At 37.3% G+C, this 27,977-nt stretch overlaps 4 protein-coding genes across 8 annotated transcripts; 2 read left to right on the top strand and 2 right to left on the bottom strand.

Annotated features, from left to right (window-relative positions):
- Positions 1–310: 310 nt before the first annotated feature.
- On the top strand, positions 311–5,955 carry LOC107816837 (protein WHAT'S THIS FACTOR 1 homolog, chloroplastic). 2 transcript variants are annotated; one of them, XM_016642583.2, is made up of 2 exons: positions 311–3,036; positions 4,290–5,955. In XM_016642583.2, the coding sequence occupies exon 1, from the start codon at positions 1,287–1,289 to the stop codon at positions 2,547–2,549; it is 1,263 nt and encodes a 420-aa protein (XP_016498069.1). In that variant the 5' UTR covers positions 311–1,286; the 3' UTR covers positions 2,550–3,036; positions 4,290–5,955. The 2 variants fall into 2 exon arrangements, with proteins under 2 accessions (XP_016498069.1, XP_075082543.1); XM_075226442.1 differs by having other exon boundaries at positions 311–4,086.
- LOC107816836 (histone H3.2) lies at positions 5,326–5,983 on the bottom strand. Its single transcript, XM_016642582.2, has one exon. The coding sequence runs from the start codon at positions 5,889–5,891 to the stop codon at positions 5,481–5,483; it is 411 nt and encodes a 136-aa protein (XP_016498068.1). The 5' UTR covers positions 5,892–5,983; the 3' UTR covers positions 5,326–5,480.
- Positions 5,984–6,818: 835 nt separating this feature from the next.
- LOC107816834 (putative late blight resistance protein homolog R1A-3) lies at positions 6,819–13,026 on the top strand. Of its 4 annotated transcripts, XM_016642574.2 has the most exons (4): positions 6,825–6,973; positions 7,181–7,279; positions 8,373–8,453; positions 9,593–13,026. In XM_016642574.2, the coding sequence occupies exons 3-4, from the start codon at positions 8,389–8,391 to the stop codon at positions 12,873–12,875; spliced, it is 3,348 nt and encodes a 1,115-aa protein (XP_016498060.2). In that variant the 5' UTR covers positions 6,825–6,973; positions 7,181–7,279; positions 8,373–8,388; the 3' UTR covers positions 12,876–13,026. The 4 variants fall into 4 exon arrangements, with proteins under 4 accessions (XP_016498063.2, XP_016498060.2, XP_016498061.2 ...); XM_016642577.2 differs by lacking the exon at positions 7,181–7,279 and having other exon boundaries at positions 6,819–6,973; XM_016642575.2 differs by lacking the exon at positions 6,825–6,973 and having other exon boundaries at positions 7,164–7,279.
- A 5,628-nt stretch (positions 13,027–18,654) lies between these two features.
- Positions 18,655–19,298, bottom strand: LOC107816835 (histone H3.2). Its single transcript, XM_016642581.2, has one exon. It carries the CDS (start codon positions 19,215–19,217, stop codon positions 18,807–18,809), a length of 411 nt encoding a protein of 136 aa, XP_016498067.1. The 5' UTR covers positions 19,218–19,298; the 3' UTR covers positions 18,655–18,806.
- Between the last annotated feature and the right edge of the window lie 8,679 nt (positions 19,299–27,977).

Here is a 27,977-nt window from a genome sequence, read left to right as displayed (position 1 = left end):
AGGAGCTATCTATTTATAGACGTCCAATTCTTTTTACTTGCATCATAGATGACATCATCATAATAGAAATGTCAAACTTTCACCTTTTGAAAGCAATAAAAATCTGTCAACCCAAATCACATTTTTTTTCTATAGATTTGGTAGTACTTTATGACAAAGGAAGTTTGTCTTTCACATTCATGGGATGGACCCCACACTGTAACCGTAAATAAGAAAGCAAATTAGGGGATTTTTTTTGGCTTTGGCATACATAAATGTCAAACATTGTAGTTCAACTTCAGTTGTGTATATTTGAAGTTCAGGCAAAACTGTCAGAAATTTGTTTGCACAAACGACTTTTTGCCAAACTTAGGCAAATTTGTAATTTCCAACCCGATTTTTTGCAAATTCGATTGTGCATGCATATAGTTGAATTTGAAATGGCTAAACTTACAAAAATTTATAAATTTTGGCTATGCCTTAAATAGGGGGTCACGACTCACGAGGCCATGGGTATCTGTGCACTTGCCCCAGTAAAACGTCATCATATCCGGTTTGACCCGCTTCGTTTACCAACCATACGTCTAAATTAGGAATTAGGATGGCCGAAATACAAGGGATTTTGAGTATTAGTAGTAGTAGAAGAAAAACTGTGATCTGTAATTTGTCAAAAGGCGTACTATGATGTTGTCCGAGGTGTGTGAGGCAAAACAAGAAAGAGAGAGATAAATGAAAATGTCTGTTACTGAAAGCCGCTAGCCCCATAAGAAAATTGAACAGAAATTGCTTTTGTGCTTTTCCTTCCTTATAAAGGTCCGTTTTATAAAATTTCAGTTGATTGATAAATCTACTGACATCCTCATTTCTTATTAGCAAGCAAGAATTCATCTTTGCTGCATATTTTCTTATGATTCTACAAATTTAAGCAATTGGGTTCAGGATAGTAGCCCTTAAGTGAAACTTATTTGATTTCATATGTTCTCCGTGGCGGTACTGGCGGAGTATTTGGTTGATGTTTTGATGTTATTCTACTATTTAAAGTAATGAGGTTCTCAAATAATAGCTTTTATTTACTTGTCTGAAGCAGTAATTACATCTTAATTGGCAGAGGCGGATTTAAATTTGAACTTTATGGGTTCGAGAACCCCACTGAACCCTATGTCCATTTGAGTTAATGGGTTCCAAATTTGATATTTGTACATATAAGAGTCTGAGCCAAAGTTACTGGGTTCTGCTAAACTCATAGCTCATACTGCATATGTACATCCGCCCCTGCTAGTTGGTATATATGTAAGTGGTGATTAGGAATGGCAACTCAGATTTATGTGAAAAGCCAGAGAAATGGGTACTTGAGTTTGTGGGATACAATGTTTAATATTTGTGTTCGGCGAAGGTTTTCTCTTTGGTCAATGAAGAAAGATCCAGATCTTGAAGGTGCATTACATAGAAATCGTCGATGGATAGTGAATAATCAGATTAAGAACATTATTATGAGATGTCCTAACCAGGTTGCATCAGTAAAATACCTGCAGAAGAAGTTCAACACTCTTGATCTTCAAGGCAAAGCTCTAAATTGGCTGAAAAAGTATCCTTGTTGCTTTGAAGTCTACCTTGAGAATGATGAGTACTATTGTGGTCTGACTAAAAGAATGATGTTTTTGACTGAAGAGGAAGAGTCTGTTAAGGATATGCAGGAACCGATATATGCTGAGCGATTAACAAAGTTGTTGATGATGAGCTGTGATCAAAGGCTGAATATTATGAAACTTAACGAATTGAGGAGGAATTTTGGATTTCCTGATGATTATTTGCTCAGGATTGTACCCAAGTACCCTCAAATATTTAGAGTTGTTAACCACACCGGGAGGCGGAGTTCGATGGAGATTGAGCTCACAGCCTGGAACCCTGATTTAGCAGTTTCTGCAATCGAAAGAAAGGCCATAAAGGATGGTCGAGAGCCAGGTTTCCCGTGCTCCTTGCCTCCGACTTGGGTCAAATCATGGGAAAGATTTGAAGATTTTAATTCTACTCCATATATTTCACCTTATCTTGGACTTGATGGTTTAGTGGATGGTTCAAAGGAAATGGACAAGAGAACAGTGGGAGTAGTGCATGAGTTACTGTCATTGACCTTGTGGAAAAAGGCATCAATTTTCAAATTGGGCCATTTTAGAAGGGAATTATGTTTACCAGAGAAATTAAATGTTTTTCTGCTCAAACATCCTGGAATATTCTATGTTTCTAACAGATACCAGATCTATACAGTTCTCCTCAGGGAAGCATATAATGGGTCAGAACTGATCGAAAAGGACCCTCTTGTTGTTGTCAAGGAGAAGTTTGGAGAATTAATGCAGGAGGGACTCCATGAATATAATCGCAGACATTATCTATTGAATTTAGAAAAGAAGAGGAACAGAGGCATGATAATGCCAAAGCCAGAGAAAAGGAGGAGCCAAAGCGACGAAATTTCATCAGAACAAGATAAGGAAGGAGGAGATTTAGGTGGCATATTTGATCCGGAAGAGAGGAAGCGGTTTTACAAAGTTCTGTTTGATGACAATGCTCCGTAAGCAACAGAAGAAGTAAACATATCCATATTAACATCAGTGATACAGGCTTATCAGTATTACATGCAGATCGTATTATGTCCATAGGCAATAGAGCCTTGGGGAGTTGTATGTTGCTATGAGCACCAAAATTTATAGTTATATTTCCTTTGCTTTTTCCATATATACTGATTAATCTAGATTATTATTTTATCTCCTTATGTCTCTCCATGTTGCCCTACCCAAGAAAAGCTTAGAGGATGACCCAAAATAAGCAGTTAACATCAACTCCTTTCTTTCGTTCCTTTTTTAATTTGTTTTCGGATAAAGATTGGCCACTTCTGCTTGAAGATATATATATCAGCAGAATTCTGCTCAATTTATTTTGTACACCTGTCTTTTTGCTGTTGAAAGGTCATGAGACTTAAGGACTGAATTCTCTCCTCTCAGGAAACAGAGGGATAAAGAGATTATGCCACTTACATAGTTCATTTCACACCATCTTCATATGGTATACTCTTCGTGTCATTCTTAATGTAACGTATCTTCTTCTTTTTTTCTAAGTAAAAACTCGGATCAATTTTGAAACGTGGGTATATACAGCAAAGGTATAGCCATGTGATTTGTTGTGGATTCTTCATGTAGGATTCCACTACTTCAGCATTCTTGAGCACCTTTAGATGTAAAAGTTGAGGCCTTTTCAATTTTGTATTTACCAAAACTAGGGCTATGACAGACACTATCCAGAAGTTCTACTTTACTGATCAAACAGAAAATGTGATCTATTACTGTGGGCTGAAGTATTTTTCTGTTGAGTTTGTTTTGGGGGGTTTCAAAGTTTGTTACTTCTCTCAGTTTAGTTAGGTTGTAGATATAATCTTGTATATTTATTCAAAGAGTTCCTTTTAAAAGAAAAGCATAGGTTTGAACGTTGTTATTTTAATGTTGTTTGGTGCTTTAGTTCCAATCAAAAGATTCTTCTTGAAACATCCTAGCTCCTAAATCATAAAGAAGATGGCACAAGTGCGGCAAGAGGACCTAAGTCTAATAATGTCAAAGACATTGATGCAACTTTCTTGTGCTAGCATCAAATATCCTTGCTATTTGAAATCTATCCATTAATGATGCTTTTTCCTGAATATAGAAGTATAATATCTGAATTTATGCTATTTATCCTCCTCAGACTATCTTAACTATGTATGTTGTAGCAGCATATTGCATAAGATTTCTTACTTGAGGCATTGAGAACAATGAAATAACCATTACTGGATGGATCCATTTTAGCATTTATCATTGTTGAATCTGAACCTCCTCTTGAAAAGCTAGACGTGCCTGCCAGCAAGATCATGTGCATGTCCAGTCAAAAGACTGCTTTCCTCTTCTTAAATTGACAATACATGAATAGAATGGAAAGAAGAAAGAAGATTAAACTGATAAGGGGTTTGGTTGTAGCTCCTCCTGCCCATTCCTAGCAAGATTGACCATTTCCCATTAATCCTCTCAAGCGCTCTCCCATTCCTGTGCCAACCAGTGGGTTTTGGCTCTGGGCACCGGGAAAGAGGTGAGGCGGTTATAATGAATTTGAACTCTTTGACGCCTTTTCCTTCATTCAATTGTTTGCTTCTTGCTATAGAGTCTATGTATTTCATATGCTAGCAGACTTATACACGTATAGAGATAGTGATAAATAGGAACTTTTTCGTCGAGACCTAGAAAGTATGGGGAACTTAGGAGCCTGACTTTGTCTCTTTCTTTGTTGTGCAGGGAAAGGAGAGGGTTGGACGAAGTGAAATTTTGTTAAAGACAGGGAATGAAAGCTAGAGTTTTCTTGTATTCGCGACAAAAGACTCCTTTGAGTCTTGTTATCCAGACTTCTGTTCACCTTGAGTATCACTTCCAATATTGGACAAGGGCAATCCTTTCAAATTCTCAGACATTAAACCATTCTCATTTCTCAAACTTGTCAATTTGATGTACTTTTCATGTTCACATGTGGATACTTTGTGAATATCTTCTCTTGAAGGTGTTTGATCTTTTGGCCAAAACGGGGATAAATATGCCTCCAGTGGAAGTCACATGTGCTCTGAATGATTGGAAATTCGTCTGAGATAGAAGTGCTGACATTGCTGGCCATTAATGAAAGCCTTATCCTCTTCTACCCAAATTTACAGAGCCATTGGCTATAAGCTATCCTTGGATTAGAATATTCATCACATCTTGATGCCACTGTTGAAGCAACAAATAGAATTCCAGAAATGAGGTTTGGATGCTGACCGTTGGATTTTGATCTCCAACCTCCCTTTCAAGTTCTTAAAAAAAGTAATCTCCTCTGCCTAGTGCTATAAACATCAAGAGGAATGCATAATTTAGATTATCTCGACAGTGTTATTCCAATTGAAGATGATTGTTTTGGTTAGTAAGAGTTCAGTACATGATTTATTAGCAGAGTCTGAACAGCTGTATGTGGTCCAATATTTGACCATATGCCCTTTTTCTATTGGAAACCCCCATTTCATTGTTAAATTTATCTTGAATATTTTACATTGTGATTATGTTACCTATCCTTATCCTCCTAATCCTGTACTTGAGCAAATAAAGTTATGTTCCCATATTGGAAAGAACTCTGTTCAAAATGACATTCTGATATAACCAAGTTTTGCTTCATTTACATAACAATAAACCTGCCTCTTAGACTTGTAAATAAAATTGCAATTCTAAATTACAGTTGTCGCCATTAAAACTCAGACTAAAAAAGGGAAGAGACAAGTGAATAGCTCAAGAAACAAAAATATGGACAGGCTTTTTACCACAATATTGATTTTCATTTCCAAATCTTTCATTACATTAAAGACAACCTAAAACACCAGATCCCAAGTCCAACCTACACATTAATTCCACCATAAAACCTCTTCAAAAGACTAAGCAAAATTTACCCAAAACCCAAACAAAAATTCACTAAGCCCTTTCACCCCTAATTCGCCTAGCCAACTGAATATCCTTAGGCATAATGGTAACCCTCTTAGCATGAATAGCACACAAGTTTGTATCTTCAAACAAGCCCACCAAGTACGCCTCTGCCGCTTCCTGAAGCGCCGCCACAGCACTGCTCTGGAATCTCAAATCAGTCTTAAAATCTTGTGCTATTTCTCTTACCAATCTCTGAAATGGGAGTTTTCGGATCAGAAGTTCAGTGCTCTTCTGGTACTTTCGGATCTCTCGAAGCGCCACCGTGCCTGGACGGAAACGGTGGGGCTTCTTCACTCCTCCGGTTGCCGGAGCTGATTTTCTGGCAGCTTTTGTTGCCAGTTGCTTCCTTGGTGCCTTTCCTCCAGTGGATTTACGTGCTGTTTGTTTAGTTCTTGCCATTTTTAAAGGATTTTTTGTAAAAGTGGAAAAGGTTGAGAATGGTGTGAAAGTTGTGATTTTGTGTGGGGAAAGAGTTGAAGGGTGACTGAATATATGTGTGGAATGTGAAGGGAGGAAGATGAAATTTTGAGACTTTTTGGGGAAATTTTCGGCGCGGGTGGAACTGGACCGTCGGATTTTAGAGGAAATGGACGAACGGTAATGATTGGAGTTACACTTTCGACGCGGATCATGATCCGGGTGCTTTTTGGTTTTCTAACGCATTTTGTTTTTCCTTTTAAACGAGGGAAGCTTGTGCTTTTAGTCCCGGAGAATATACTAGTACTCATTTTAGTCTTTGTGATATTTGGATAAGTATTCTTGACCTTCAATTAATCAAATACTGTACTTTTGATCTTTACTTATGGATTTTTACAAATTTAATGAATCATTCAGTCACTGGTATTATGTTAAATTTGTACGATTAATCCATTTTTAGGATAATCTAGTTCTAAAAATAATTTAAATATAAAAAGATATCCTACTTTAAGGGACCAAAATCAGAAAACTCCACTATCGGGCACTATTCCAGTGATATGTATTACAAATTAAAATATACATTTGATAACACGTACTATATAAATTTGTCATGCAAGGCAATATATCCAGACAGAAGCACTACAAAATATCTTTATTCTCTAGTTTCAAAAATGGCAAATCATTATAAGATACCAAAAAAGAATACTATAAAAGATGTTTGTCACTCTAGACATCTAAAGTGAAATCATTTCTGTAATTTGTCGTTTTCTACAAAAATAACCGTTGGGCAGATAACTTGTGGGATGTGTAAATTAAAGTAGCACTAAATTTAATAATGCATATTAATTAATCATTGAGTTTGGAGTTTGGAGCCATATAATATACAGTATGTTTTTCATTAAGGCCAATGGAAATGGATATTTTTCCACCATTAGCAACTAAATAAGAGCTCATACATTCTCTCTCTGCGCCGTTGAATATACTCCGAGTTACTATTATTATCAACCTCTTCACTTAATACGAACACAATCCGCTATAGCAGATTCGATTTTTGATCATTGAAGGTGACTTTTGAGCTTTTGCTTGACCATAGTTTTTTGGCATTCTTTCAAGTCTTTTAAGAATACTTAAGGAAAAACTTCTTCACCATTTTCCTACTAGAGTTGTCAATTAGTCTTCTTTGCTCAGATTTGAATATTTTCATCGTTCGTTTTCTTGATCTAACAATTTATTTATGTGCTAAATCTAGTGATCCTAATTATCTTTTTCAGTTATATTTGACCTAACTTTCTATTGATATGGCGATATCCAAGTGAATGTAGATTCTTGAGTTAGAGTTAGAGTGGAGCTGTAGTCTGAGCCTCAACTTAGTAAGATCTTGTGTATTCATATTTTATGATGTCTATTGTACTTGTATTTTAAGTTCCATTTGCCTTCAGTTAATTATAATAGCACTGTCTCTCTTGACAAAACTCTTGCTATGTTTATTAGTGCATCTTCGTTTAAATGCAATATTAACCTTTCTGGGAGGAATCTGCTAAGCATTTTTAATTATAATTATCATCTATGTTGCTACTTTACAGGATAAGTTGGAAATACAAGATAGGCGAAAAAGACGACGACTATTCTTCACACTTGTTTAATTAATTGTGAGCCTGAAGCAGAACTTCCGTTTACTTAGCTTCTTTTTGAAATTTAAGTTGATTCACTTGGTATTTATAAGTTAGAATATGACATTTAAGTGATTGTACCTTCACCTTGATTAACAACTATGGACTATCTTGTTGTGAAAATGTTTTTCTTCTCAACTATGGACCATATTACCTTCGTTTTTTCATTTAGAGAAAGGCAAACATGCCAACTTTTATTTATATAGAAGAATGAAAAGTACAAAAGTGAAGTAGGTCGCCGACCTAACTTCACTTTTTTCCAAGGTAGAGGAGAGACACACAAGCTCATTGAATAGCATTGGCATATTAGAAGTCAGAAGATAATGAACAATGGGGTAATGAAACAAAAATCAATCAATATATAAGGAGATGAATGCCTAGCCAATTCCTTATAATTACATTAAATTTGGTCTAGTGAGTGTATGTTTCTATTCCATGATGAAAATACGAAGCATGACGATAAACATGTTTTTATGCACTGACAGTATAGTCCACTCCTTTTAGAGTTTTTGCCCAATATAGTACAAAGAGCCAGAACATTGTTTCTACAGAGAATTATGCAATTATGGATCAAGTACTCTTTTGGCACAATTACTAATTAGTTCGAAACTCCATTAAATGTAAAACTATGTAACCTATATTTGATAGTTGGTGCTTGAGACTATATTTGATAGTTTTTCCGGGCCTTTGTGGTTGTTGTTTGTAGGATTCGATGCTCTTAAATGTGTGTCCTTTTCTTGTTGTAAACTGAATGTTTCCTGTTTTTCAATTTAGATTGTTGCCTTGCGTGCAGGGATTTATTTTCAGGTATGGTGTCCATACTGCTCAAGCTGCGGGGGTTAGTAAGGGCAGGATTCATGCTGCTTACTTGCAGGTAATATTTTTGTACCTCATTGATATCCATGGCATTTATTTCCGCCGTGGGGGAAGATTGTTAATAAAATAGACCTTAGGTCTAACTCAATCCCAGAAGCAAGCTTACCCAGGTCGTATAAGAGACCACCCATTCCTTGAGCCTTCACCAACATATGTGGGATTCTTCAACAGGAATGACCTTGCTTCTTTCAATATCATCAGTAATTTTTTTACTATGTTACGTTGTGCCATTTTCTACGGCGTGTTATATCAATGTTTGAGGAGAGGTTTCTGGTGTTTGATGGATATGCTGTAAAGTTTGATGATTTAATAAGCTGCAATGGTCTTTGAGTAATTGTGTTTCCTGACTTGGAGTGGTTTATTTAATCATTAGGGCTGGGGTTTTGGGCCTCTAACTTTTGGTAGTGGCTGGTACTTTAGGTAGGGTTTGGGACAAAAGGCCAAGTTCAAGTTTTGCAATCTCTTTTGAACTTGAATATTTAGGAAGAGTTTGATCTAGACAGTCAATAGGCGAACTCCAGGACACAATCCTGGAGTTTTAAGTTACAAAAACTAAACTCAAGGACATGTGCCATTTTAGCTTATACTTACAGGACGTGTCCTGGAGTTTTAAGTTACAAAAGCTCAATTCCAGACAGCGTCCTGGAGTTCGGAAAAAACAGAAAAGACGAAGAAGCAGGTCTTCGCTTTAGTTAGGGGTATTTTTATCCAAATGTTAAAAAAGGGCTAAATTTCTGTTAGTTTTTGGAACTGTGGCTTATTTTCAAATTGCAGTAGTAAAGTGGCAATTTTCCCCCAAAACACCACAAACTTGACTTGCTTTAGAAGGTCCATATACGAAGCTTCCCCATTTATAATTTTTGAAGTCCATATTTCCAAGTGCTTTCTGACATATATAAAACGTTAACTAGTTACATGGTTTAAGGGAACTTGTTTTCTTTTTAGATTTTCATGAAAAGCCTCTTAATAAGTAAGTTACAACTTAGAGTGACAATATTGTAATTAAAACTGATGTTTAGAGAACTTGTTTCTCCATAAGAATAATGGCATATATTCCAAATTGAAGATACATTCAAAAAGAAAACGAAAACATGATGCTTTTAGTGAAGAGTAATACATGAGTTTGCTGACTTGCAGGAACTTTTTACCTTATCCAAGGGAGATGGCTCAAAACGAGATTGATGATACATTAGAGTCCCTAAAAAGATTAAAGAATGCAGGCAATCTGAATCGTTTTTCATATCTGCTCCAAAGTTGGATGGAGTATTTCAAAAATGAAAAGCTCAAGGATTTTCAGACCAATGTCTCTGCACAAAAGATTGATGCGGTAGTAGAGTTCTTGTTGATTTTGCTTGCAAATGTGCCGAATAGTGTTATTAATGGTAAGACATTGGATGAGGTCATGGAAAAGGTTGTAGATCTTGTGGGTGATATATTTGTTGTTGCTGAAAAGCTTCTTGAAAGCTCTTCAATCCAGGGCAAGACCAGCGAGATTAATATTGGCGTGGCACAGATACTGGAGAAAATTGAACATCTAAAGGCAGAAATGGAAGAAAGGCACTGCAAAATGTTGAAATTCTCTCCATCTCAGTTTCCGGCAATTGGTGGGTTGGGCTTTATGGATTTTCTCCTAGATAAACTCAACGAGATGTTGAGTTCTAAATCTAGCTTAGCGACCATGATGAAGCCTCATATTGGTATTTTAAAGGAAGAGCTCTCACTACTAAGATCATTTCTTGGAGATGTTGCAAAGTTTGAACATGAATATGAAATTCTTAAAGATCTGCAGATGCGTATTATCAATCTGGCATATGAGGCTGAAGTTGCTATTGACTCTATTCTTGTTCAATATAATTTACTTCAGCATCTTTTCTGCTCACTTCCTACAATCATAAAAGAGATCAAACTTATTAGTGTGGAGGTGACTGAGATCTGGTCAAAGAACTTTACTGCTCCCAAGTCCTGCCTTGCATTAAAGCCCCCTAAGCATCTATCAATTCAACATAGCAATCCTATGAATGATGAGGAGATAGTAGGTTTTGAGAATGACATGAAAAGAATAATTCGGCATCTAATTCAAGGAACAAATGAGCTAGATGTCATCCCAATTGTTGGGATGGGGGGACAAGGTAAAACAACTTGTGCTAGAAAGTTGTATAATGACGACATCATTGTTCGTCACTTTGACGCTCAAGCTTGGTGCTGCATTTCACAAACATATGACCTAGAAGAGGTGTTTTTCGAGATTTTCAGACAAGTTACTGGTTTCAAGGGCACGTTAGAAGAGTTGTTATTTGGGGAATCCAATCAAGTAACTGGTCGCAAGGAAAATTTAAAAGAAAAACGCAACCTCGCTGATATGTTGCGGAAAAGTTTAATGGGCAAGAGATACTTCATTGTCTTAGATGATATGTGGGAAGTCATGGCATGGGATGAGTTGAGATTATCTTTTCCAAATGATGAAATGGGAAGTAGAATGCTACTAACAACTCGACTTGAGGAATTAGCTAAGCAGGTCAAGTACCATACTGATCCTTATTTTCTTCCATTTCTCACACCAGAAGAGAGTTGGGAATTATTGCAGAAAAAAGTATTTCCGAAGGAAAGCTGCCCACCTGAACTATACCTATTGGGTCAATCTGCAGCAGAAAAATGCAAAGGATTGCCTCTAGTAATTATCTTAATGGCTGGAATTATCTCAAGGAAAAAAATGGAAGCCTCTTGGTGGCTTGAGGTTTCAAATGCTTTGTTTTCCTTGGTTGGTAAGGTGGGAGAATATGGTCTGGCCACCATACAGTTCAGTTATGATAATTTGCCAGTTCAATTAAGACCTTGCCTTCTTTACATGGGAATGTTTCCAGAGGACCATGAAATTGAAGTGTCTCGATTGATAAATTTATGGAAAGCAGAAGGTATCGTGCAAAGCATTGAATCGAGGAGATTTGAAGAGGTTGCTGGAGGTTATTTGATGGATCTAATTAGTTGTAGCCTGGTAATGGTTTCAAAGAGAGGACATAAAGGTAAGGTCAAATACTGTCAGGTTCATGATCTAGTGCTTGAATTTTGCTTGAAGAGGAGTAGAGAAGAAAAGTTTATGGCAGTGATGAAGGGGGTGAGCTTCCATATCACAAACTATAAGCTTACCAAGTTTCCACCACCAGATTGTAAGGAAATCAGGCTGAGCTGTCTTCTACAAAATGATCATTACGATTGTGCATCTCCAGGATACGAGCCACTGAAGCTTTTGGACCAACACCTAAGGTCACTACTATTTTTCTGTCCTTTTGATGGTACTTGCTATGTTCCGAATGCATCATCTCAGATTGCTGAATTTAGACTTCTCAATGTATTGGATATGAGCTGTATTAGAGTGTTTGGTTTGTCCGTGGCTTCATTAGAATCACTAAATCACCTAAGGTACTTATCAATTCGTATAGATCGATTTGATTTCCAGCAGGTATCAGGTATGTGCCATTTAGAGACTTTGGTAGTGCACCATTCTGAAGGTACTGTATTGCTATCAACTACATTCTGGAAATTGGCAAAGTTAAGGCATGTCCATATCAGCGAGGCAGAATTTGATTTCCATTATTTGGGAAATAATAAGCAGGAGAACTTTGCAGAATCATCTGTTGTACTAGAAAATTTGAGGTTCTTAGGGAAAGTTTTCATATCTGTGTATGATGCTGATCGTGTGGAGGAGGTAATGCGGAGGTGTCCTAATCTTCAACAACTTCAGATTACCTATGGTGGCTTGTACGATTTTACTCCACAAATGAGAACTCGCAATCCAAAATTTGAAGTTCTTACCCAGCTTCAATTTCTTGACCTACAATTTCCTTGTGGCATTTTCAAGTTGCACTTGCCTTCAAATCTCAAGATATTAAAACTAAGAGGGAATACAAGTAGAAGAGTGCCGGTTTCCATGATTGCGAAACTACCCAATCTAGAATATCTCAAGTTAGTTGATTTGAGATTTGAGGAGGATGAGTGGTGCCTGGGTGAAGATGTCAAGTTCCACAAACTTGAAATCTTGAAATTGTATAATGTATACATGACAAGGTGGCATGCGTCTGCAGATGAATCATTTCCCCTGCTTGAAAAACTTGTTATCAAATATTGTTACGATCTTGAGGAGATCCCTTTTAGCTTTGCAGATATTCAGACACTGAAGCAGATTAAGGTGCTTCAAAGCAATAAATCCCTTGAGGATTCAGCTATCAAGATTAAGGAAGAAGTGGAAGCCATAGCAGGATCCGACTGTCTTGACGTCATTATCCAAGTAAGAGAGCAGAAGCAATCATTCTTTTACAATGATTGGTTCTGCACTGCTTATGGTGCAGGCAATTTACTCCCTCCCCTGCCCCCGCCCCTTCCCACTTTTAGCCCTTCAAAGAAAGGTAAAAATGGCACGGGCTGATCACTTTTTGGTCCGCTTTAAACACCTTTTGAAATATAGCTGAAGAGTAGCCAGTTTCAGTTTTACAAAGAGCTTTCTACCCTTATCTTCTTGAATGTAAATCCTGAAGCTATCCTACTGTGGAATTTTGCAATACAACAGGCCTTCAACACGACTCTCTTGTACCCAAGTCACTTTGAAACCAAGCTTGTGTCAAAAGATTCTACTTCTTGTTTCAGTCATATTACTTGGCACTACTTATACGTAATAAGTATATCAGAAACATGGAAATATGGTGCCATAGAGCAGCTCTACTCTATATGTGCACGTTGGTACTAGTGCAAGAACCAATATGGCTATATTAATAATTAAATGATACTCCAATTGTTATGCTGAGTGAGAATCAAAAGCTGAAAAGTGCAAAAATAAGTTAAAACATACTCCATGTAAAATCAATATGGTGTTCCATTGTCAAATTATATATAATACTGTACCTAATATGCGTGTGGGAAAATCTGCGTTAAACACTTTCTTTGTATCTATCAAAGTTTCTAGCTATTTGAAACTGGTGAGATATGATGCTTCGTTTCGGAATCTTTTGTCGTCTACTTATACTCTTGTCATGGATAGCTTCTCTAATCCCTATAAGTATTAGTGGTGGTAACCATAAATGGAATCTACTATAATGAAGAGAAAAGTACCTTTGATGACTTAAAAAAAGTAAGCACCCCTAGCAACTTTGAGCAGGATGAGTGGTGCCTGGGTAGAGATATCGAGTTCCACAAACTTGAAATGTTGAGATTGCATAATGTACGCTTGACTTGGTGACATGCGTCAGCAGAATCATTTCCCGTGCTTGAAAAACTTGTTATCAAAAGTTGTTATGATCTTGAGGAGATCCCGTTTAGCGTTAAAGATATTCAGGCACTGAAACAGATTAAGGTGATTAAGGACTGATTTCCCTAAGGCTTCAGCTCTCAAGATTAAGGAAGAAGTCGAAGCGCTAGGGGGATTCGACTGTCTTGAAGTCATTATCCAAGTAAGTAGAACAAATTAAACTCCTCAACTATTTGCGTTCTTTCGAGTTAATTCCTTGGATGGTCATCCAACTTATGAAAATAACCTACTAAAGTAACTGTTGTTTCTTTTTGGACAACAAAAGTCATTCAACTATTGGTTTTTTGCTCAAAAAATAAAAAGTATCCATTTGGCAATGCCATATCATATTAAAAACCAGCATGCCTATAACATGTGAATATTTTGAAGGGCATAATTATAAAACTAAAGCAGTAAGGGAAGGCAAATTAAAAAACCAAGATTTCCCTCCTTGCCCGTGAGTTTATTTTGAGCAAGATATAAATATTGGTATGTAGTTTGAGCAAATATATAGATTAAAACTGAAAAAAATTATCACTTATAATCACTTTGCACGAATTCTTTTAACTTTTCTTCAAAGTTTCATAACGCCCAAAAAAAAATTCGTATTTCTTAATTTGAAATGGTTTTAGGTTATCTCTGTTAATTGAGTTATCAAACTAGAAAAAAGAAAAAGGGGGGAAAAGAAAAGAAAAAAGTTATTATACTTTTTTTTGGTTATCTGGATAATTATACATAACAAAATTATAGTAGCCTGAGAGCATTGCTCCCTAGTAGAGTAGCATTGTAAATCAAGTTACTAGTACTATTACAAGCCGATGTAGTTCTTTCAAAAATAGTTCCTAGTATGTCTGCCCATATAACATTTGCAGCAAACATAGGAGGAACTACCAAAAAGTGTGGCCTGTTTCCTTCTTTTTCCTTTCTTTGCGAGGAGGTCCACTACTGCTCTGTAGCTATGCTTAACAGCTGGTTTCCCCAACCTCTCCAGTGGCAACCTGCATTGGGAAATTATTGGATCGTAAATAAGGTTACCATTGTTCAGCATTTGTATTATGTCAAATGAGTCAGTGGTGACTTCCAGCGGTATTAGGTTCTTTTTCATTGCCATTTCCAGTCCCTGCATGAGAGCTAGCAGCTCCGAAAGATTGTTAGTGGCAATAGGAATGCCTTTCACTAATCCCACTAACCAATCCCCTCTACTATTTCTGATAACCCCACCTACACTCCCCACTCCTGGGTTCCCCAGGGAGGATCCATCAGTATTTAGTTTAAAACAACTAGTTTCCGGGGCCTCCCATTTCACAGGTATAGTGACTTGCTGTCTAATACTACTCTGTTTAGCCTGCTACAAAGATTTATTTGACAGCTTTGGCAATGGTGTTGGAGGCCGATGTAGGATTATACTTATTCTCAAACAAGTTATTGTTCCTAGTCAGCCATAAATTCCAGAAACAGAAAGGAAGTAGATTCTCCCAGCATATAAGGTCATTAAAGGCCTTCTTTCTGATGTTATCCCAAATGTTAGGCCAGTCGGAAAGCAAGAGTTGTTCGTACACTGCTGGTACAAATGGCACCAAATTTTTTGTGCATTTGTGCATTCAAAGAAGATACGAGGGATATCTTGGTTGGCACTTACGCAGTAGTGACAAGATGGACATTGAGCCCGATGGAGTGGAGATAGTGACTAATGGGAAGTCTGAAATGTGAGAGCATCCAGAAGAAGAACTTAACTTAATCTTGTTAGGTGTGTGGAGTTAACAAATCCAGTTGAAATTGGCATCAACAATGTCAGCATGTTTCCTAGCTTGTGCACTAATGTAATGATAAGCAGATTTGGTGGAAAGCAACCCATTGGCAGTCAGACCCCAAACTAGTTTATCCTCATCCCAGTGGCTTGGGGGATAAAGACACTCTATGTGCCCTGTATGCCTGACCAATTAGGGACCAGCTACGGAGGCTTTGCAATTGCAACATGAGCTTCACTTCTTAAAGTTCTAGACTTAGACCTTCTCACCTGAAAGTGCGTTGTAGCAGCATACTGCATTGCAAAAAAGTTGTTACTTCTTCAAGGCATCAAGAACAATGAAATTACCGTATTACTGGATGGATCCATTTTGGCATTTATCGTTGCTCAGCAGAATCTCTTCTTGAAAAACTAGACTTGCCTGCCAGCAAGATCATGTGCATTTCCCGTCAAAGGACTGTTTTTTGTCTTCTTAGAACTGTAGAAATTTACAAATTGATGATACATGAATAAAATGGAAAGAGGAAAGAAGGTTAAACTGATAAGGAGATTGGTTGTAGCTCCTCCGATCCTGCCCATTCCTAGCCAGGTTAATCCATTTCCTGTTACTATTGCCTATTGGTTCTGGGATATGTACGTCTTATTGTGCTTGTGTTGTTTATTTCTTTAACCAGGGAACTTGGCATGCAGGTTGAGCTGATCCTCCATTTTCCAGCCAGAGAACATTAATTAAGTTTCATGTCTGTATTTTTCATTTCTTATCAAAAAAATATCTGTGTTTTTTTCTTTTACAGCAACCAAAACTACACACTTTTTTCCAAGGAGCAAAAGTGATGCGTCATGCGTGCATAATTGATATTGTCTCTTTTTTCTTAGAAAATGATAAAAAAGTGACATCCCTTAATACAGTTGTTTAATGTACTTTTCGTGTTCATGTGGATGCTTTGTGAATATTTCTCTTGAAGGTATTTGCATTTTTGGCAGAAATAGGGAGAAAGTGTAAGACTTTGATGGCCATAAATGCAAGCCTTGTCCTCTTACAACCAAGTTTACAAAGCTTTTGGCTAGAATCTATCTTTGGATTAGAACTTTCAAGCAACAATTTGAGTTCCAGAAATGAGGTTTAGATGTTGACCATTGGATTTTAATCTCCTGTTTTCCGTTTTTAAGATCTTGAAAGAAGTAAATCTCCACTGCCTAGAGCTATAAACATCTATCTAGTGCTATTGCAGTAGAAGATGATTGTTTTGGTTAGTAAGAGTTTAGTATTCTGATTTCTTAGCAGAGCACATGTCATCTGTAGATGTCTAAAAAAATCTTTCCTTTTGGTGTGAGAAGTGAGAACAAGGTTGTAACTGATTTTGCTTCACCGATTGATCTCATGTACTCCTTCAACATATAGAGAGGAGAAGAACACTCTTCGTATCAATCATTCCAATACTTTCTTGGTACTCTTTAATGAAATCTTTACCTTCTCATCAAAATCCAATATTTTGAGATAACCAAAAGCAGAAGAGAGTTTTTTGGATTTGTCATGGTATGCTGTTATCTTTGCACTTATTAAGAGCATGTTTGGAAAGCTACAAGGGAATTGGATTCGTGTGTAATTGGTTGTAATTACACAACTTGGTATATTTATTTGACTAAGTAATTACTTGGTTAGTGGAGAATTGGGTGTAACTGGGAGGGAATAATTACACTCTCCAATTCTAAGGGGAGTAAAGAATTGAATGTAATTACAAGGCAACCTTTCAAATTCTTTTTCCTTTCAAATATATTTTTCATATGAGGAAACAAATGACATTTTTCATCATGTAATCTGACGTTGTCCTGTTGCATATAATTAGTTTATTGCTAGATGATTCATTAATTTCATTTGGGATATCAATTCTAGTTCCCATGGAACGTAATCCTTCAATAGACCAGCCATGCTTTATACAGCTTCTCCAAGTTTTGTTCCTTTCATTGTAATTGCTACAATAACCTTCGTTAAGAGACCAAATGAGCTTATCTTATTTGTTGTTGAAATTTGACATACGTTATTACTAAATTATGCTATATTTTCATTGTTCTCTTTCAAGTTATAAAATTATTTATATGGAGAATACCAATTATTTTAGTCTATTTTATAATTATTTAATATATTTTCTTACAAAAAATATGTATATTTAATACATAATAATAAATAATATTTAATATTTGTTATTACATAAGTATTTTTTCACCGTAAAATTTATTTACATGTTAATCTGAAAAAATTATTTAACTACATTATTACACTAGTACAACCAAATATGACATTGTTAATTACATTGTAATTTCATCACGACAAACAAACAAGCCCTGTAATTACTATACTGTGAAATTATCAGATTGAGTAATTACACAACCAAGTAATTACACATGGCTTTCCAAACAGACTCTAAATGTATTCTGTGCATTTACACATATCTGTGAGCAATGCATATCTACAGCTTTAGCCATTTCAAACTATCTATACACTAGGGAAAACATGAGTTCATCACTTTATATTGAGATTACACTATCAAAAACCTAAAATAGAAAGGACACTTTTGAATTTGGTCTACGATTTAGCAGAGCAGATAAAACTATTCAAATTTGGTATACAATATTACAGTACTCACCAGCAAAACTCAGAGTAAAACAAGGGAAGACCAAATGGATAGCTGCACAAACTAGTACTCCATCATCCCAACTTATGTGATTCTCAAATACAATTATCTTTCTATATTTTAAAACAATTTAACTTCAAACTTCTTAATTTAAACTAAATAAAATGATTTATATCTATTAACTTATTTTAAAACCATATGTTCTAGTTCCTACCTAATCAAACAACATCATTAAGACAAATTGAGTAACACCTTCTGTTACAACCTTTTATTTTATTGAGTAGCAACCTTTTATTTAATTTTTTATTTTTTTAAAAAAAAAAATGGAGTAACACTTACCATCAAGAAACAATTTATTTCATTCTATATGCACAGATATAGAGCAATTAATAACAAACAATAATAACAATCCAATAAAATCACACAAAGTAATGTATACACAAACCTTACATCTATCCAAAAGTAGAAAAGTTATTTATAATAGACACTCTTAAGTAGATAATAACCATGCTTTAAAAAACAAAAACAAAAATATGGACCAAAGTTTACGAACATTGATTTTCATTTCCAGATCTTTCGTTACATTAAAACAAAAGGAAAAAACTTAAAACCCCAGATCCCAAGTCTAAAATACACATTAACTCCACCATAAGAGAGACTTTAAAACACGAACCAAAATCCCAAAGAAAACAGCGACTAAGCCCTTTCACCCCTAATCCGCCTAGCCAACTGAATATCCTTAGGCATAATAGTAACCCTCTTTGCATGGATAGCACACAAGTTTGTATCCTCAAATAAACCCACCAAGTACGCCTCCGCCGCTTCCTGAAGCGCCGCCACAGCACTGCTCTGGAACCTCAAATCAGTCTTAAAATCTTGTGCTATTTCTCTTACCAGTCTCTGAAATGGGAGTTTTCGGATCAGAAGTTCAGTGCTCTTCTGATACTTACGGATCTCTCGAAGCGCCACCGTACCTGGACGGAAACGGTGGGGCTTCTTCACTCCTCCGGTTGCCGGAGCTGATTTTCTGGCAGCTTTTGTTGCTAGTTGCTTCCTTGGTGCCTTTCCTCCAGTGGATTTACGTGCTGTTTGTTTGGTTCTTGCCATTTTTTAAGGATTTTTTGTAAGAGTGGGAAAAGCTGAGAATGATGTGAAAATGGTGATTTTGTGTGAGGTAGAGATGAAGATTGAATGAATATATATAGGTGAAGAGGAGGGTGTGTGGAGTTTGGAGGGAGGACAATGAAATTTTGAGACTTTTTGGGGAAATTTCGGCGCGGGTGGAATTGGGCCGTCAGATTTTAGAGGAAATGAACGATGTCGATTGGGGTTATAGTTTTGACGCGGATCGCGATCCTGGTGCTTTTTGCTTATTTATGGAGTAGTAATTTCTTTTATAGGAAAAAATTGAAACTTGCACTTTTGTTCCCGGAAATATTGCCAAATTGGAGAATGAATTTAGTTCGGATGATATTCTTCAAAAGATAATTGAAATGTGTATTTTATTTAGGAATTTTTACTAATTTAATGAATTATTTAAATTAGTAAACCACTATGTTACATTAATATTGTATCGTTACTCTATTTTCAGATAATATAATTATAAAAATTATTCAAATATAACAAATTTTCCATATAAAGGGACCAAAATTACACATTTTAATAATATACTTCGTAAAATATCACAAAGATCAAATTTTACAAGGAATAAAGGTGCACTTTCTTCCTTAAATAAAAAATGCAGAAAGGGATAAAGAAGGAAATAGAAAAAAAAACGAAATAGAGTAGTTTTGTTTCAATTTTTTCTATTTCAATCGTACGGATGTCGATGTAAGCGCTTACATCATAATTTCATCTCTTTTTTATTTTTCTTTCTTTTGTTTTGTCCATTTTTCTTCCTTTCACATACAACAACAGGTTTGCTACTATCAATCTCCCCCTTAAACTTATGTTACATCAAGAAAGAAATTAAAATAAAGATTTGCTATTCTCTGGTGGCGCCCTCACGCTATCAGTCTTGAAGGCTAACTGAGGCAGTGCACAGCCTCAGTTTGTCAACACCCACAACTTTGGTCAACATGTATGACGGGTTCTTTGATCTTGGTATCTTCTGCAGGGAAAGAGTTTTTCACTTATCAACTCTCGGATATGATGATACCTCAACTGGATATGTTTTGATCTTGCATGAAATACAGGATTCTTGGCAAGATGAATTGCACTCTAGCTATCGCAGAGAAGCTCACAATTGTCCTGCTCTTTACCTAGCTCTTTAAGAAAATTCTTGAGCCAAATCATCTCTTTTCCAGCTTCTGAGATTGCCATGTACTCTGCTTCAGTGGTAGATAGAGCAACACTTTTCTGAAGTCTGGACATCCAACTAACAGCAGTACCACCCAAGGTGAACACGTAGCCCGTGGTACTTTTTCGACTATCCAGATCGCCGCCTAAATTTGCATCAGCAAAACCTTGTAAGATAATATTGCTCTTTTTAAAACAAAGTGTCATACCTGAGGTGCCTTTGAGATATCGCAATATCCATTTTACACCTTCCTAATGCTCATTTCCTAGATTTGACATGTATCTACTGACAACTCCAACTGCATGGGCTATGTCAGGTCTAGTGCAAACCATAGCATACATCAAACTTCCTACTGCCGAAGCATATGAAACTTTGGACATGTACTTCCTTTCTTCATATGTCTTAGGTGATTGGTCCTTCGACAGATTAAGATAGCTTCCGAGGTCTTTGCATCATGAAAACTGAACCTGTTTAGTACCTTCTGTATGTACTTTTCTTGAGACAATTTTAAGGTTCCTTCAGACCTGTTTCTGATAATCCTCATCCCAAGCATTTGCTTAGCTGGTCCTAAATCTTTCATTTCAAACTCCTCCGCTAGTTATTGCTTAACCATGTTGATCTCATTTATGCTAGATCCTACAATTAGCATATCATCAATGTACAACAGTAAAATGATATAGGATTTATCAAGATTTTTGATATAACAACAATGGTCCATCTCGCATCGTGTGAAACCATTATTATGCATGAATCCATCAAATTTCTTGTACCATCGTCGAGGTGCTTGTTTCAAACCATACAAACTCTTCTGCAACTTACACACAAGATTTTCTTTACTAGAAACTTGAAAACCGTCAGGTTGCTTCATGTAGATGTCTTCTTCAAGGTCACCGTACAAGAAAGCAGTTTTAACATCTAGCTGCTCCAAATGCAAATTTTCTGCAGCTACGATACTTAGCACCAACCTGATAGTAGTTAATTTGACTATAGGGGAGAAGATCTCGGTGTAGTCAATCCCTTCCTTATGCTGAAAGCCTTTTACTACTAATCGTGTTTTGTATCTCTTCTTACCATCATGCTCTTCCTTGACCCTGTACACCCACTTATTTTGCAATGCCTTTTTCCTTTTGGTAACTCTATAAGTATCCATGTTTTATTCTTTTGAAGAGAATTTATCTCTTCTTTCATGGCTAGCTTCCACTTATCAGAGCTTATCACCTGCATTGCTTCAACAAAATGCTCTCGTTTTCCAGCATCAGTCAGAAGTAAATAGTGGAGAGAGAGAGAGAGTTAACCTATCTGGAGTATTCGCTGTCACGCCCCAAAATCGTAGAGCGCGACCGGCGCTCAACCGAGTGAACTCGACCGAGCAAGCCTGTTAGATTTCTTCTACCCAAACTCATTTATGAATAAATGGAATATATGTTTTCCTTAATTAAACAATAAAGTGGTCGTGTCTGCAATTACCAATTTCTTATCATAAGTTTCACCATTTTTAAAGTCTCAAATGGACAAGTAATACAACCACAACATAGCATAGTTTGTCTTTCCCAGTACCAATACACAACCCACACTATGTCTACGGAGCCTCTATAGATAAAGAAGAGTACAATAATAATGCCGGCAACAAGGTTCCGGCTATACCTCAACCATAATACATAAAGAACAAAAGATACATGACCCCAGGATGAAGTGGGGCTCACCAAGTCAGCAAGGAAGAAAGTGTACTGCTATCACTGATCAATGTCTCTTGTTGTGGAACCACCTGCATCCATTTAAAGATGCAGCGCCCCGGCAAAAGGGACGTTAGTACCGTGAAATAGTACTAGTATGAAAACTAAACACCAATTTAAGAATTTAAAAATACAAGATAAATATGATGAACCAGTGCGAAAATAGAATAATATAGATAATTGTCTCAACCATAGCAAGCTTATTAAAAGCTATCAATAACATTTATAGGATTTAAGATGAGATCCTCTATGACCATCTTCACACAAAGCGGCCCCGCCGCCTCACCCCAATATATGCGGGTGGAAATGTATCAACAATACCAATACTAACGCAAAGCGGCTATGCCGCCTCACCCCAATATATGTGGGTGGTGTTGCCACAGCAATACCAAGACCATACATAAAGTGGTCGTACCGCCTCACCCCAATGTAAGCGGGTGGAGGTGCATTCCCACAATATCATAATCCCTACACAAAGCGGTCATGCCGCCTCACCCCAATATATATGCGGGTGGAGATGTGTCACAATCACAATCTCTATACCATAATTCCCACACAAAGCGGTCATGTCATCTCACTCCAATGTATGCGGGTGGAGGTGTATCACAATCGCAATATCTACATAACTTGGCATAATAACTTTCACATAAATCACGACTAGAAATTATAACATGTGGATACGTAATTCATTGTTTGGGACACATCCTCAATTTATAATTCAATATGATAAGAGCATTTGAAATACGAATTGAACATATATGTTCATCACAAAAATTATCGGAATACTCGATTTATAATCAACATCTCGAAACTTACAAGGATAATGAGAATTCCAATTCTTAAAGAAGAGTTTAGCCAACATACCTCACTTGAGCTTCCTTACACTCTAAATGTTCCGGAATTCTTAGCAACTTCAATCTATTTTAGAAATATAATAAATTTAACCAAAATTAGGAAGATGATTATGGTTCTAGCTCATAGAGCATTTTATCAAACACTAGGTGTGCATTAAGGTTTCAAGGCCCTTTTTATGGAGAATTCCATCATCCCACAACCCAATATTTACCATGCGTAGTTCAAAAATCTTCCTACACCCCTTGATATCACATGCATGTAAATAAACAACCCTACTGCCGAGAAATTATCTTGCTAATTATCCAATTCTACACAAAATTCAAAAGTGAGGGTTAGGGTGTAGAATCTTACCTCTAGGATGAAGACCTAGTGAGTTTTCCCTTCTTAATCTTCCAAAACTTGGACAAGATTTGAAGGACAAATATTGGAGAACACCTTCTCACTTTAGGGCACCCTCTCTCACTCTAAAATGTCAGATAATAGCTCAAAAATGACCCAAAGAGTATATTTAATGAAATAAGGTCGGGTTTTAAAAACCCAAAAATGGAGCTCCGGAACAAAGTATGCGATCGCATAACCTATATGCGGACCGCATATCGGTCGCATAGTTGGTTATAAAATAGCCAAAAGAACTGCCTATGTATGCGGTCACTATGTGGTCCGCATAACCGTTATGCAGTCGCTTAATGCACCACATAACAGTTATGCGGTCGCATAGTCGACCGCATAATTGCTTCCAATTGGTCCAATTAACTGCCTCACTCTGCGGCCATTATGCGGTCCGCAGAGTGATTATGCGGTCGCATAATGGACCGCAAAATGTACTTTTCCGCCAAAAATATTTCTTTACTTTTCGGTGCATTTTTCAACCCAAAAAGTCCGAATCGCGGCTCGCAAACTCGCCGCGAAGAATTTCTACAATCCTCAAACACGTAAGCCTAGTCCGACACCATGAAATATTATTTTCTTTGCAAAATTTACCGGGCTTACCACTTAAGTACTTCGAAATTTTTCCGAGGTGTTACATTCTCCCTCACTTAGGATCATTCGTCCTCGAATGAGGGTAAAATCCGTCATTAGCATCTTATGCAACTTAGTTTGTTTTATACCACAAACTAGCAGCCCCAAATTTTACTAACTCCCTAAATTTTCAAAAATTTTGCCAGAGTTTCCCTTGTAATTAGGCCTATCCACCTGTCAGAGAGCCCCAGAAACACATCCTAACAGCATATACATAATCCAACAACGTAACATAATACAAAACAATACCAAATATGGCCTCACAAGTAATTATATTACCAGAACGGAGCACCCTTAACACCAAATGTACAAGTCATACATATTTCATAGGAATATCCCTTAGCATTTTCATAAGGCATAACTCATAATTACATGGTTATTCAAATAAATAAGGATACTTTTTCTTCATTTCTTCTTCGGCCTCCCAAGTAGCCTCTTCAACCTGTTGGTTTCGCCATAGCACTTTCACGGATGCAATTTCTTTGTTTCTCAACTTTCGGACTTGCCGATCAATAATAGAAACTGGAATCTCTTTATAAGTCAATTCTTCATTTACCAAAATAGTCTCAACCGGAACAATGACTGTCGGGTCTCCAACTACTTTCTTTAACATAGACACATGAAATACCGGGTGTACTAATGACATCTTAGGTGATAGCTTAAGCTTGTATGCTACCTCACCGATCCTCTGAATGATTTTGTACGGTCCGATATACCTCGAACTCAATTTTCCTTTCTTACCAAATCGCATTACACCTTTCATGGGGAAAACTTTCAAAAATACTCATTCATCTTCTTTGAATTCTAAATCTCTACGACGAACATCCGAATAGGATTTCAGACGACTCTGAGCAATCTTCAACCGCTCCTTAATGATTTTAACTTTTTTTATAGCCTAATGCATGAGGTCTGGCCCTATCATCTACATCTCCTACCATATAAATCCTCGAACGGTGCCATTTGAATGCTAGCATGATAGCTATTGTTATATGCAAATTCTATGAGTGGTAAATGATCATCCCAGCTACCTTTGAAGTCTATAACACAAGCACGCAACATATCCTCAAGCGTCGGAACAGTCCGCTCTGCCTGCCCGTCAGTCTGCGGGTTAAAGGTTGTACTAAGATTCACTTAAGTACCCAAACCTTGCTGAAATTTCCTCCAAAAATTAGCAGTGAATTGTGCCCCCGATCAGAAATGATGGAAATTGGGGTGCCATGCAATCTGACTATTTCTTTGATATACAATTGAGCATACTCCTCCGCTGTATCGATAGACTTAACCGGCAAAAAGTGTGCTGATTTCGTGAGTCGATCCACAATCACCCAAATTGAGTTAAACTTGCACGGAGTGCGCGGTAATCCTACCACAAAGTCCATATTAATCATTTCCCATTTTCACATTGGAATTTTTATGTTCTGTGCCAACCCACCGGGCCTTTGGTGTTCGACCTTCACTTGCTGACAGTTCGGACATCTTGCTACAAAGTCCGCCACATTCCTCTTCATATCATTCCACCAATAAACTTCCTTAAGATCATGATACATTTTCGTAGAACCTGGGTACACGGAATACCTAGAAGTGTGAGCTTCAGTCATAATTCTTTCCCGAAGACCATCCACATTTGGAATACATAGTCGCCCTTGGTACCTTAGTGTACCATCACCCATGCCAAGAGAAAAGACCATGGTCTTATGTTTATGAATCCCCTCTTTCAATTGCACCAACAATGGATCGTTGTATTTCTTCTCTTTAACTTTCACAACAAGCGATGATTCAGCCCTATTTTGCACAATTACCCCTCCTTCACTAGAATCCGTAAGACAAACTCCCAAACTAGCCAATCGGTGAACTTCCTTGGCTAATGGCTTCTGATATGCCTCCAAGTGAGCCAAACTATCCATAGATTTCCGGTTAAGAGCATCAGCCATAACATTGGCCTTTCCCGGATGATATAGAATGTCGATGTCGTAGTCCTTGAGTAACTCAAGCCATCTTCTTTGCCTGAGATTCAATTCCTTCTACTTGAAAATATATTGAAGGCTCTTATGGTCCGTGAATATATCAACATGGACCCCATATAAATAATGACGCCAAATTTTTAATGCAAATATCACTCCCCGCAAGTTCTAAATCATGTGTTGGATAGTTCTTTTCATGATTCTTTAGTTGCCTAGAAGCATAAGCTATCACCTTCCCATGTTGCATTAATACACACCCAAGCCCGATTCTTGAAGCATCACAATATACCACAAATCCATCCATACTCTCTGGTAGAGTCAATACCGTCGCTGTAGTCAGTCTTGCTTTCAATTTCTGGAAACTCTTTTCACAAGCATCTGACCATTGGAACTTAATTGCCTTTTGCGTCAATTTAGTCAATGGAGAGGTAAGAGTAGAAAACCCATCCATAAAATTTCTATAATGTCCAGCTAAGCCTAAGAAACTGCGAATCTCTGTTGGAGTTGTAGGCCTCGGCCAATTCTTCACCGCTGAAATTTTCTGAGGATCAACCTTAATTCCCTCACTAGAAACTATATGACCCAAGAATATGACTAATTCAAGCTAAAATTTACACTTTGAAAACTTTGCATATAACTGGTGCTGATGCAGGGTCTGCAGAACTACCCTGAGATGATCGGCATGGTCTTCTTGACTTCATGAATATACAAGAATATCGTCAATAAACACTATCACAAAAGAGTCGAGGAATGGCTTGAAAACGCGATTCATAAGATCCATGAAGGCGGCTAGGGCATTTGTTAGCCCAAAAGACATCACCAGAAATTCAAAATGCCCATACCGGTTTCTAAAAGTTATTTTCGGAATATCCCGCTCCCTGATCTTCAATTGGTGATACCCGGATCGTAAATCGATTTTGGAGAAGTACATGGCACCTTGCAATTGATCAAACAAGTCATCTATCATTGGTAGTGGGTACTTATTTTTGACTGTTACCTTATTAAGTTGTCGATAGTCAATACACATTCTCAGTGACCTATCTTTCTTTCTTACAAAAAGGACCGGTGTGCCCCAAGGCGACACACTTGGCCAGATAAAACCCTTTTCTAACAAATCTCTCATTTGTTCCTTTAGCTCCTTCAATTCTACCGGTGCCATTCTATAGGGTGGAATGGATATAGGATGTGTGCCTGGCATCACATCAATCCCAAAATCAATCTCCTTGTCTCGTGGGATCCCAGGGAGTTCATCCGGAAAGACTCCCGGAAATTCATTCACAACAGGCACAGACTCAAGTGTAGGTGCCTCAGCATCGGTGTCGGTAACCAGGACCAAATGGTAAAGACATCCCTTATTGATCATTTTTGTGGCCTTTAGGTAAGAAATAAACCTACCCTTCTGCACTACGTCATCACCTTTCCACTCAATAACTGTCTCATTTGGAAATTCAAACCTAACAGTTCTGGTTCGGCAATCAAGCTTGGCAAAACAAGAATAAAGCCAATCCATCCCCATTATCACATCAAAATCGATCATTCTCAATTCAATAAGATCGGCCACGGTGTCCCGACCACGCAATGTGACAACACAATCCCTATAAACCCGCGCAGCCAAAATAGACTCACCAAGTGGAGTAGATACAGAGAACGGCTCATAAAGCTGTTCTGGTTCTATCCCAAATTCCATAGCAACATAATGAGTGACATATGACAAAGTGGAACCGGGATCAATAAGAGCATATACATCATGAGATTGGACAGTCAATATACCTGTGACAACATCTGGAGAAGCCTCTGATTCCCGACATCTCCGTATAGCATAAAATCTGCTGGGTCCTCCCGAATTTTGTGCACCACCTCTAGCTGCACCACGCCCTGGGGTGCCTCGAGCTGAGGTGATGTAGATGTAGTAGCTGCAGAATTAGCTGGTTGTGCCATGCCTCTACCCATATTTCGGCGGGACGAGCAGCAATCTCTCTGAATATGACCCCGCAAACCA

The sequence above is a fragment of the Nicotiana tabacum genome, chromosome 12, assembly GCF_000715075.1.
Source record: "Nicotiana tabacum cultivar K326 chromosome 12, ASM71507v2, whole genome shotgun sequence".
Taxonomy (NCBI): Eukaryota; Viridiplantae; Streptophyta; class Magnoliopsida; order Solanales; family Solanaceae; genus Nicotiana; species Nicotiana tabacum.
Note: the sequence above shows the minus strand (reverse complement) of the source record. Positions and strands in the feature narration are given on the sequence as shown.